The sequence below is a fragment of the Stenella coeruleoalba genome (genome assembly GCF_951394435.1).
Source record: "Stenella coeruleoalba genome assembly, chromosome: 18".
In the NCBI taxonomy this organism is placed as follows: domain Eukaryota; kingdom Metazoa; phylum Chordata; class Mammalia; order Artiodactyla; family Delphinidae; genus Stenella; species Stenella coeruleoalba.
This window is the reverse complement of record NC_137164.1, coordinates 2,870,566-2,883,205: the sequence shown is the minus strand read 5'-3', so window position 1 is coordinate 2,883,205 and position 12,640 is coordinate 2,870,566. Positions and strand designations below refer to the sequence as shown.

The 12,640-nt window shown below is 46.7% G+C and overlaps 1 protein-coding gene across 1 annotated transcript in view; it reads left to right on the top strand.

Moving 5' to 3' along the window:
* MIPEP (mitochondrial intermediate peptidase) overlaps window positions 1–12,640 on the top strand; it is a 132,650-nt gene that overhangs the window by 11,796 nt on the left and 108,214 nt on the right. The window contains exons 5-9 of the mRNA XM_079903079.1: window positions 132–195; window positions 4,453–4,635; window positions 5,176–5,332; window positions 9,324–9,372; window positions 11,036–11,096. Of these exons, the coding sequence (XP_079759205.1) occupies window positions 132–195; window positions 4,453–4,635; window positions 5,176–5,332; window positions 9,324–9,372; window positions 11,036–11,096 (514 nt within the window). The remainder of the gene's footprint in view (window positions 1–131; window positions 196–4,452; window positions 4,636–5,175; window positions 5,333–9,323; window positions 9,373–11,035; window positions 11,097–12,640) is intronic.

The window sequence follows — 12,640 nt, the reverse complement described above, 5'->3', positions numbered from 1 at the left end:
GTGTGTGTGTGTGTTGAAACATCCGGCTTTTGGGCAGTAAGGTTGAAAAAGATGGATTTATTTTGCAGAACACTGATTTTTGTTCATAATTATCATTACCTGTTCTAACCTGCCACCTATTTTATTTACAGGCGAGTGGCCGAACTGTTCATGTTTGATTTTGAAATCAGTGGAATCCATCTGGACAGAGAAAAGGTAACCTTGTTTTTTGGCTCCTCTTGTTTTACTGGTATCTAGTTGGTATATTGTTGATGTGGTTCTTGTACGTTGCTTGAATTTCCATATTATAAAGACACCTAGGTCGGTTATGTTATAAAATTCTCCTGTAAGTTGTATTTGAACATAGTGCTCTCTGGAAGTTCGCCTGTCACCCAGGGTAATTCAGAGTTAAGAAATGGCTTGAGGCAGGGCGTTTTAGGTGTCGTGGAAGTGGGATGAGATGGGCCGTATCAGGAAGGCCAGCTAGTGAGTAGGAAAGCTGGCGCTGTTGAAGATTAGGGTCTGGTTGCAGAAGTACAGGAAGTATTGTTGAGACCCAGGGCAGGTGTGTTTGTTGATGTAATACCTGTCTTGGACAGACCCCCCCATAGTTTCATTCTGAAAGCAGTAAGCATGGGTTATACCATGTTGAAACTGGGATGGGAGGGGCCTTCTTTGTCCAGACCCCTCATTTTACATGTGTGGGAACAAGGCAAAGCGATCTGTTCAAGTTCCCATCCTTTGTCCTCAGGATCTCTCACCCTGGCTGCTGCTCTTCTAGAACATGACATCCCAATGAGTGCTTATTCACTTCAGTATTAAGCTCGGGGCTGGGAGAATGGGATGGTCCAGCCAGCACCCAAAGAGCTGCCTGCTGCAGTGTCTCCCCCTGCCTGCCTGCAGCCTAGACTGTTACGGTGCCTCTTTCTTTTTTAGATAAATATGTTTCTCCTGGTAAATATACGATAAAGCCACTTACCTATTAACAGAGATTGGTTTATCAAAGTGTCTTGGAAAGTAGAGGGCAGGATATTGAGAATACGTGTCATGTGCATAGATGCTGTCATTTTGGTTGGTGCTGAGTGTGAGTAATTGTGAGGCCGCTCACATGTCTGTGTACTTGTGTGGCCTTAAGGGCTCCACATGTGACTCCTGGCCTAACCCAGCAGTCCCCAAGGCTGATAGGCTCTACTGCAAACTCAGATTGCCTGAAATGGACACATTTGCCCCTTTCCAGACCAGTTTGTTATTAACACTTCTCTGTACCAATAATGGCACCATTCTCTGAGTCACCCAAATCCAGTTTTGGAGTCAGTTTGCATTTTTTTCCATTCTCAGTGCTTTCATATCTCAGTGACCAAGTCCTTGGATTGTTTCTGTAGGGCTTCACTTGCCTCTGTCTGCATCCCCAAAACACCTCACCTTGATCCTTATTGCCAAATACCTGGGCCATCCTAAAAGCCATTGTCTTCCTACACCCATTATAAGTAACAGTGATTAAGCATTTGCTCTTTAAATCGCATATTTCTCATCAGATCTTCATAACAGCTTTGAGGTTGGTACTACTACTATTCCTGTTTCATGGGTGAAGACGCTGAGGCACCTAGAGGTCATGTGATTTCCCCAAGGTCACAGAGCTTGTAGGTGGAGGAGGCTATTACATAAGCCAGGCCTACTCCAGGGCCTGCCCAGCTGCCCTGCCTGCAGGCCTTCTGGCGGTCAGTCTAAACTGTCTCTGACCATTGGAGTACTTTCCTTAAAGCGCTGATTCAGTTGTTACTCTCCCACCCAGAACCTTCCAGTGCCTTCCCATTGCCTATTGAAGGAGTATAAATGGTGATTAATACGTAGACTCCCCAGCTCTCCCTGCCCCTACCCCCGTGTTACTCATGGCACTGCCCTCCCTGCTCTGGTCCTCTGTCCCCTCTGGGTTTGCCTGTCTGAAATCCCCATTAAGCTTCATCTTCAGGCCATGGTGTCTGCAGAGCTGTTCTCAACCCCCCAGGTGGAATTTTGTATTCATCCGAACCCACATTTTACTTACTCCGCGCACATGGCATTTACCTTTAGGTTGTTACTACTGCGTTGCTTATCTGAATCACAGGCATCTCAAGGACAGGGAGTGTGGGTTCTCTTTTTTCACGCACAGGAGTTTTAGGCTCAATAAAATAATGTGTGAGAATCATAATGATGCTCACCAACACTAATCAGATTCGATACTTTCAGGAGGAAGTTTGCTATTAGAGAATCTGGGAGAATAGTTTTATTATTTTGTAGAATCTTCATGAAAGATGTTTTTGAAACTTTATTAAAAAGTAGCATGTCAGGTCAAGGTCAGCTTCACCAGCACTGACTTTGCTGCTTTTATCTAACGTGTGTTCTTAATAGGACAGCTGCCCCTCCTAGCAGGTAACTCCCTGCAAGCCCACCCACATTGAAGACGCAGTAACGTAAACCTGCTGAACTCCGTGTTGTCACTTCAGTGTCTGTTGTCAGAGGTGCTCCACTAGGACAGGGGGCAAGGGAGACAGCACACTTTAAGAGAGCTTGAAGTGAAGCCACTAACAACCTACAAACCGTAAAGGCCTACGTTCTTCCTGTATTCTTTCCAGGTCATTCCTTACTTACATTTTAGGGTCTCATGAATACAATTAGAAATTAAAGGAAGTGTGTTCTTCAGCAGTCATTTAATAAATGCAACAATTTCATAGCATTCTTAGAGCTCCGAGTACCGCATGTTTAATTATGTCCAAATGATGAAATGATATGCTTAGCAGACTGTTGGTGAAGTTGGGAAATAAACCGTTTTTATTTTTCCAGGGATTGTAACAGGTGATGAACTCCTTGGAATAACTAATTTTATCACTTTTTTTTTAAATAGTAAAAGCTTTGAGGAAAGTTTTTGGAACTATAGTATGATTTCCAGATGTCTTTCCTTTTTGTTATTCCACTGGTCACCACTAGGGGGTGACAGATGGCCATATCAGAAAGAAAACGGGCAAAGAGAAGAGTCTGGATGATAAAGATGCAGGAGTAGCTGAAAACTTATGTTTCCTATGAAGTTTGAATTGTCTGTATTGAAATTTTTTGTTATTAAAATACACTAAGTTTTTTCCGGCAGCTTAGCAAGGGTACATCTGCGTCATACATAGTTATCTTTTAAAACTACTAGTGCTGCCTAATCATTTGTTAGGGTCCTAGCGTAGATTAGAACCTGTTAATAGCTATCGACCCCCTTGCCGGGAAGCTTGCCTGTGATTTCACCTGAAGCCCGTCCTGAGCCCAGGTCTGGATGCCTGTCTAGTTTTCCTGTAACAAGTGCCTGAAAATTCACCCCGTGTCCCCAGGAGGGCCTGGCCCGTGGTGTGGGCCTCAGTTCTGAGGGCCTCGTCCCGAGCATTTGTGGCAGCCCTTTGATGGTACAGGCTTTCTCAGGAGCTGGTGTCCTAGGGGTGTGACTGACGAGAAAACCCACCCCATTCTGTCACTGTCACTGACGGCCTGAGGCCTGACGGTGCCAGCCGTGGGGCTGCGGGACGTGGTCCTGCCCCAGCAGCCCCGACTCCAGCCCTCCTCACCTCTCTGCTGCTGTCCTGCTGTAGCCCCGCAAGTGGCTGCCCAGCAGAGCTTCGGAAGTGCCCCTTCGCTGCACTTCAGCGCAGAGCCGCGTTGATCATACCTTCCTTCCCCTGCCCTGGTATCTGATCTTTTAAGACTGAGAATATTTTCTAATCTGCCCTTCAAATACTTCATGTGTTTAGTCTCAAAATACTTTTAAGTATCATATCAAACAGATTCACCTACTCCCTGGCTCACTTAACTAAGAGGTTTTCAGGGCCAGGGGAGGACCTGGACTTCCCAATGTTGTTAATTTCACAGATGCGTTGTGTAACCCAGACTTTGAATAGAACTCTAGAAGTTACATACGTCTTAAAGCCTAGAAGCACTAAAAATCCGTAAGATAACTTTTTGGTCAGGATATTAAATATCTATCGAAAGTAGAGTTAACATTTGTAGTACATTACTGTGTACTAAACATTTATGGGGCTCCCCTGGTGGCGCAGTGGTTGAGAGTCTGCCTGCCGATGCAGGGGACACGGGTTCATGCCCCGGCCCGGGAAGATCCCACATGCCGCGGAGCAGCTGGGCCCGTGAGCCACAGTTGCTGAGCCTGCGCTCTGCAACAAGAGAGGCCGCGATAGTGAGAGGCCCGCGCCCTGCAATGAGGAGTGGCCCCCACTTGCTGCAACTGGAGAAAGCCCTCGCGCAGAAACGAAGACCCAGCACAGCCATAAATAAATAAATAAATAAAATTAAACATTTATGATACAAATTATATTCAGTATTCATTTTATCACTTATTTAGTATCTTATTAAATTATAATTCAGCTATATATGTTGATTTGCTGATAGATCACCTATTAAGTTGTGAAATATTACTTAAATAACTTTTATTACTGCCCCTACGTACAGCGTAAAAGAGCGGTGGACCTGAACGTTAAAATCTTGGATCTGAGCAGCGCGTTCCTCATGGGAACCCACTTTCCCAGCAAGATTGAGAAGCATCTCCTGCCGGAACACATTCGGCAACACTTCGAGCTGGCCGGGGACCATGTGCTGGTGGATGGTCTGCGTACAGACGTGCCGGATGACTTGGTACGTGTGCTCCGTCCTTCATGCAGTTTGGTCCCCGTACCGGGGCCACGTCTGTTGTGACCTCCAAATTCAGTGATAAGATAGTCATACCTTTAAAAACACGTTAGTGTCACTAAGCATAAAAATTGAACTGGGGGTTATTAATTCTGTGAATGCTTTTGAATGATGAAAATGGTTTGATTATTCCTGTTTCATAAAGGACTCCTCATTTTCAAAGTATGATGAACAGCAGCAGTGATGGCCATTCTAGGGACTCAGACTTTAATTGCAGGAGTTTTCACGTCACCTGGTTAAAGGTGCTTCACGGCATGTGTGTTGGCTGAAATTTGTGCCACCCTGCCCCGTAGCAGAGAACCCAGTCGAGTATGATTTGTCTCCCATACCAGTGATGAAGTCAGAAGCTTTATTCCCTTTGTGGAGACCATTATTCTAAAGCGTTGCTCGCCTGCAGAACAAAGTGGGGGAGGTACCCTGTATTATTATGGTGTAGGACTTTGTACTGTGTATGGATGTCTTTTACCTTTCACTTTCTAAACATAGGTGCGAGAAGCCGCTTATAAAATTTTTCTTTATCCCAATGCTGGTCAATTGAAATGTTTAGAAGAATTGCTCAGCAACAGAGATCTTCTGGCAAAGTTAGTGGGGTATTCTACATATTCCCACAGAGCTCTCCAAGGAACGATGGCTAAAAATCCAGGTAAGCCTGTTTCTCCAGCTTTAAGGACAAAGTAGGGTTTTTATGAGGCTGAACTTACGATTTTAAATAGCTATAAATTGCTGTTCTATTTTTCATAGAGTCAGAGACCAGTTACTGAGATTTCTGCTTCTTTATTAGGAAGAATTTTTAAATAGAGCTGATAGTTTGGAATGTATTCTGCCCAACCTATGTATTTTTATGTACACGTTTAGAGCAAATCATACTTAAAATTTCACTGATGATGATTTGAATTGTTTTCATTTTAACTCAGCTGGTTTCTGTGCTGAGCCTAACCGGATTGGTTAGAATTAGTGTCAGAGAGAATATTTCTGCAGAAGTCAAGGTTCATTGTAGGCTGGGTCATGTAAAAACCTGTCCTTTCAGAGAGAAGAGGGCTGCTTCGCAAAGTTGGTGCTGGGGCGGGCGTGGGGGGGGCATCTCCTGGGTTTGCTCCGTTCAGTTCTCTGTGATTTATGATCTTTAAGGGAGAATGGTTTGCAATGAAAACGATACAAATGTATACAGCACATCTTTCAAAGGTGTGGAGTAAATTACAGTTACATTTTAGACACTGAGTCCAGGGTAGGGTGGCCTCGATGGTGGGGCTGTTCAGACCCAGGTGTGTTGTAGGGGTTGGGTTTGCATGACTCGGTGACGGGCTGAGTGGGGGGAGCAGATGGCCGTGGACACCTGGGGTCTCTGGCCGTGCGTCGGAACAGACATGCCGATCGCGGGGTCGGGGGACGCTGGGAGGTGCTCTGTGCTGTCTCTGTCCCTCCCGTGTTCCCTGCGGTGTCCGTAGCTCCTCGGAGGTTTTCTTGAACCCAGCCTGCCTTGTTTCTTTCTCGTGCACGCCGTCCCCTCGGCCTGGCCTCACTCCCGCCAGTCAGCTGTGGGCACGTCTCCCGCACTCGAGGCCTGCTTGCTGCCTGCGTGTCTGTCCGTCAAAATCCTATCCAGGGTGTCAGTGCTGGGCTCCCACCGCCCTCTCCATGAAACCTGTTAAAACGTTTCCACGTCCCTTGGACTCCTTCGTCCCTGAACTCATAGAACACTTAAAATCTGTGTTATATACTTTAGCTCCCAAACAGGTATTCTGTCCCCTCGGGTGCTTTTCCGTAGTCACTGTTGTCACCACGTTGTTATAATGACGTCTTACTATTTTATACTATATGTAGTTATATAATGCCTACCCTGGGCCATTGTTTCCTTTCATTCCTCTGTAGCCGTGTGAGATAGACGGTTGTATCCACTTCACGGATGAGGAACTGCAGGTCGGGTCGATTGCTAAGAAGCGGCAGGCTCTCGATTCATGCTCCTCCGTAGGCCGCCTGAGACCACCTGCCCCTTTTTCTGTGTCACCTGCATCGGCTCTTTCAGTTCATTGGTTCGACAGATACGCACTGAGTGCCTGCTGTGTGCCAGATGTTACTCTAGGCGCTGGAGATAAATCCGAGTAGAACAGATGGGAATCCCTGCTTGTGTGCAGGTGACAGAGGAAAACAGAAAAGCAAGGGAAGAGTCCGGTGTGTTCCTGGCGCCTGCAGGTTGTGGAGAAAGTGGTACAGGGAAGGGAGGACTGCGCGTGTCAGGAGGTGTGCGGCCTCGCACAGTCCTCGAGGGCTGGTGAACGAGGCTGTGAGCGGAGGGTCCGGATGGGGGCGCAGGTGTGAGGCCGGGAGGAGGAACAGGGGGAGCCTGCGGGGCGGGGCGGGGCGGGGGTAGGTCACAGCTGAACGAGGCTCGTCGTCGGGGGAGGTGGGTTTGAGCCAGGACTTCAGTGGTCATGGCCCCGCCGAGGGGGCTGAGAACCGCCACAGGGAGGGGCACCCGGAGGTGCTTTGCAGTAGCCACAGTGAGGGACGCGGCTGCTCCAGGCCGACGGCGGCTGTGCAGGTGGTGAGACGTCACGTTTGGGGCGTGTGGCACCCGAAGGGAGAGCCAGGCCTTGGACATGAGCCACCGGGAAGACAGTTCCTGCTGACGGGGTCGGGGCAGGAGCGCAGTGGGTCTGAGTTAGGTGTGAGGTGCCAGTTGGTCAGTGCAGGTGGAAACACTGATGGACGGCGGGGCACACACACGCCGGGACGAGACTGGTCGGCTTGCCTGGACGCTGGGGGCAGCCGGGGCCCGGGGAAGGGGGGGACTGAGCCCCAGCTCGAGTGACTGGAGGTCACTGGAGGTCACCGGCCCCGCAGTAGCGAGCACCCAGGGTGATGGCCAGCAGATCCACGGCTCCCAAGGTGGTTAGCACAGGAATGTCTTGGAGCTGGACTCTGTGCACACAGTTGTGTCGCGTGTGACCTGTCATTTGGTTGGGGAGCTTGGACGTATACATAGAAAGATAAACCTTAATACAGGTCAGTGTCTTTTTAGTTCCAAATGCACAGAATATGGAACAATGCCCTGGGATTTTAGGAGCGCAGGAAGTTTGCAGGTGCTTGGATGGTTGTTGAAAGTTTCATGAGGGAAGTGAAGCTGGAGGTGGACAGTGCGGAACAGTGAGCTGTCGACAGCGGGGGCAGGAGGTGGGAGGGGTACAGGTTAGGGTGGACCCCACGTGACAGGTGTGCCGGGTCACCTTCCAGCGAGGCGTGCGCTTGCCCGAGGCCGGCAAACTCATTCCTTTTTATTGAATACTATGACGGTATCCAGGTAGAGTAATTGAGGTAGATATTTCATGTGTAAGAGAGCTAGGAAAGCAAAATAGGTGAAAGTTAGTAAACAATGGTTATTTTGAAATAAAAAACACACACAGAGATATATTTGAAAACAGTTCTCTATGCTAGCTGGTTTGATATCCGGAAATAAAGACTTTAGTTTAAACTAAATAACAGTTGTTTTTCTTAACACCGTCTAAAACGAGGCAGCGTTTTTCAGGTTACGAGATATGGGCTGGTTCAGCACTGATGGTGGGGAGACCCCTGGGTTCCTGGTTTAGGTCCGTCCTTTCCCCAGCCTCTTATTTTACTCAGAAAAGAGATAAACTGAACAAGAAACTGAAACATATAAAAGACCATCTGGAAAATAGAAAAACAGAGTGTGCAGCCCACTCTCAAATACATGTGAAAGCTCTGTACATGTTAAACAGTGGCAAAAAGTGCTAAATTCAAAAAGTCACATGAAAAATTTCCTATCATGGGAAACAACAGTAACTCCACTACATTGCCTTTGTGGGTTTGTACAAAATAGTGACTTACGGCTGAAGTATTTTAAATAGTAAAAAAAAAAAAAAAAATTCCAATAGAGCCTAAATTTTTAATGTTCTAATTTTGCAATATTTTCTTTGGATACTGATCCTAAATAGATTATTCTGCTGTGTATATAAAAATAAAAATATTGGGCTTCCCTGGTGGCGCAGTGGTTGAGAGTCCGCCTGCTGGTGCAGGGGACACGGGTTCGTGCCCCAGTCCAGGAAGATCCCACGTGCCGCAGAGCGGCTGGGCCCGTGAGCCATGGCCGCTGAGCCTGCGCATCTGGAGCCTGTGCTCCGTGGTGGGAGAGGCCACAACAGTGAGAGGCCCGCCTACCGCAAAAAATAAATTAAAAAAATTTACCCAGAAAAGCACTGATTTTTAAATCTGATGTTTCTAAGTTGTAGTGATTTTTATGAACAAATCAGAGGCTATCTCTTGAAAACTCAGAAAAAAATTAGGCATGTCTGACAGACATTTTTTTCCCTTAAACATATGAATAGATAGAAATAGATTGAACCTTTGGATTCTTTTCTTTCGTTTCCCCTTAGCTTTTTATTTTGGGGTATCATTTAAGGCTTTGATTATTACTATGTCAGTTTAAGTCGTTTATTTAATAAAGATTATCATCATTCAGAAATGCCTAGCATATGTTAGCAACCCAGCTTCCCTTCGAGGAGCCTCACTTTAAAGGCGTCGTAGTGTATGGACTTACGATCACCGCATTATAATTTTAACAGGCATGTACATTTTATTTTATGTAGTTAAAGATATTTTCTTTTGGATTTTCATTTTAGAGACTGTCATGCAGTTCCTTGAGAAGCTATCTGACAAACTCTCTGAAAGGTTCGTTTTTGTATTCTCTTTAGAGTACATGTTATTTATTTAGGTTTTTTTTTTTAAGACTTGATTTATAAAAAAACAATTAGTAAGTGAGCTGTTAAGAATATAAGTGTTGGAATATTGCGTCAGATCTGTGGACTATTCAAGAGATTAGATGAACAGTGAGCCCTGCTTTGAAAGTGCAAAGTCGTCCCCCGAAGGTGACAGTCTCGGAAACTTGGGCCGTCCCCTCTGATGAACCAGTCAGCCGACTTGCGGAACTCATCATTGATAGGGACTTCTTAAAATTTCCCAGACCTTTTGAAACTATATATTTTAGCTCGTACTATCAGTTTTATCATCAGCTGGAAATGTAGTATTTCTCTTCTTTCGGCCTCAGTGTGGGTGGCTGGTGGGGATGGTAGACGGATCTGTTTGCCCTGCTGTGTGCTTTAAGAGCGCTCTCAGTGGTCCCTCTGTCACAACTGCCTGCCTTCTCCCTGCCCAGCACCCTGGGCTGGCCCTCGTCCTCAGGGCCACTCTGGTAGTGCTCTTTCTGGGGGCCAGCCCCCCAGGAGCCTTCAGACATCCTGGCTCTAGGACGAGGCATGGCACGTTTGTGAGAGACCGTGATCTCTCCTGTGGCACTGCCTAAAACCTCGTTTGCTGCCTGACTGCACCAGCGTGTTAATTTTAGCTCCAATTTCCATTTTCTGTTATAAACTCATGCCTTAGAACACAGTCCTCTCCAATTTGGATTATATTTGTAAATTCTAAAATTATCTTTCAATGCAGTGAGCTATTGTGGCTTTGATATAATGAAGTAGTGTTGATTGTGCAGTTATTTGAGACTTGATTCTACTTTGCCTTGCTGGTTAAACATTCTTCTTTTTCACTTGTACGTAGCTATAGATTATATTTTGAGCAGACGTACCTTCAGACTTTTATAGTGGCATGTAGGAGTTCATTCTAACAGAAGTTTTACATTCTGCAAATACTAAGTACGTATTTGATCATTGCCCAGCTGGAGGTTTTCGGTAGGGGAAAAATTACGACTAGCAATCTTAAATATAATCTATGTTAATATTCTTTTATAGGAAGTAATTTGTTAGCCTCTTTTCTAAGGTGTAGCAAAAAGCAGTGGTTTAGGGCTTCCCTGGTGGCGCAGTGGTTGAGAGTCCGCCTGCCAATGCAGGGGACACGGGTTCATGCCCTGGTCCGGGAAAATCCCACATGCCGCGGAGCGGCTGGACCCGTGGGCCATGGCCGCTGAGCCTACGCGTCCGGAGCCTGTGCTCCGCAATAGGAGAGGCCATAGCAGTGAGAGGCCCACGTACCGCAAAAAAAAAAAAAACACACAAAAAAAGCAGTGGTTTAAAGTTTACTGATTAACACTTTGCACTTCGCATGTTTCTGTCAACACTGCTAGTTTTTCCAGGCTTTTCGTACTTTCAAGACATACCTCTGCCAAGGCGCTTTTTAAGGTAGAAATTGTAGCAATTTACTGATGTCAGTATTATTGTTTCTTCTAGCACATGTAGAATTTGGTTAATAGTGGTTGCATTTGAACTACACATTACTTCTAATTTTATCATGAATATTGGAAAGTAACATAAGCAGACTAGTTCTTTTATAACGTAATTATGAAAATTTTGTCCTAACAATTAATGATAAACCTCTTTTACAGAACTATGAAAGATTTTGAGATGATACGAGGGATGAAAATGAAACTAAATCCTCAAAATTCTGTAAGTGACCATCTTGGGATATTTTTATTATAATATAAACAGTCTGTCAGCTGAGGTCTTTATCTTTTGACTCTAGAACTTTCTTGTGATTTGCTGAAGGTGTATATAGTCTTGTTTCTGATCCTTGGATTTGGGGAATAAAGTATTGAAATATTTGATCCAAATGTCCGAGTCTGGCATTCCAGGAAATCCAGTGTTTTTGTGGGTTGGTTGCTCCCTCTCTCTCTCCCTCTCTCCCTCCCTCTCTCTCTCTGTCTCTCTCTCTCTGTCTCTCTGTCTCTCTGTCTCTCTCTCTCACGCACACACACGCACTGTCTGTCAGCACGCCCTGCGCTGATACCTGCTCGCACAGACGTTGCTTCTGTTCTGTGGAGAGTCGGCGTCTCTGTGCGAAGCACCTTTGGGGCCTCGGGGGGGGATGACCTGGCCGGCGGCAGCTTCAGCATCAGTGCTCACCTTGCAGTTGACACGTTTGTTTGCTAACCTGTGGAGCTCAGTTAAGTAGATCAGTGTTGACTGACAAAGTGTAACCCGTCTTGAAAACACTGAATCTTAAGATCAAATGATTACATGATTCTTCCAGTCAGACTAAGTGTCCTTAGGGCCAGAGGGCGCCCTGAAGAGGGATGAGATCCCGGGTGTTAGGGCTCGGGGTGCCGCGGGATTGCTGGGCTGTCTGGACCCCTGTCCTGTAGCTGCTGGTGGTGGTCATTCTTGGTTGCTGGTGGCTGCTGAGCAGGGTCTTCACCAGCTTCCCAGATCCAACCATGAAATGGAGTAATTCTGTCGTAGTCACTGATTTCTGGAGCAGCATGTGAGATTGTTAAGTGGTAGTCAGAGCTGCATCTAGCAGAGTAACTAGGATTAGCCATCCACCCACTTTGGCTTCGTAGGTAGGTCCACTTAGGCAACTAGATCATGGGTCAGGATTTAGCTTGGCGAGCACAGGAACGGAAAAGGTGAAGTGTGTTGCCAAAAGCTGATTCATTAATATGGCTCGAAGTTGTTCTCCCTGGACATGTTTTTGTTCGTTTGTTTGTTTTTGGCTGCATTGGGTCTTCGTTGCTGCATACGGGTTTTCTCCAGTTGCGGCAAGTGGGGCTACTCTTCGTCGCAGTGCGCGGGCTTCTGATTGCGGTGGCTTCTGTTGTTGCGGAGCACGGGCTCTAGGCGCGTGAGCTTCAGTAGTTGTGGCTCGGGGGCTCAGTCGTTGTGGCTTGCGGGCTCTAGAGCACAGGCTCAGCTGTGGCGCACGGGCTTAGTTGCTCCGCGGCATGTGGGACCTTCCCGGACCAGGGCTCGAACCCATGTTCCCTGCATTGGCAGGCGGATTCCTAACCACTGTACCACCAGGGAAGCCCCGGACATGTTATGTAGCTACTGATGCTGGCTGTTCTGAGGATGTTTGGGAAATGCCCTTTCTTCTCTCCTGAAGCCCCCGTTTTGGTGAAGGTGCCACCGTTCACCCTGCTCCCCTAGCCAGACCCTGGACTAAGTCTAGACCAGGGGTTCTCAGACTGCTCCCTGGAAGGCAGCACCTGGGC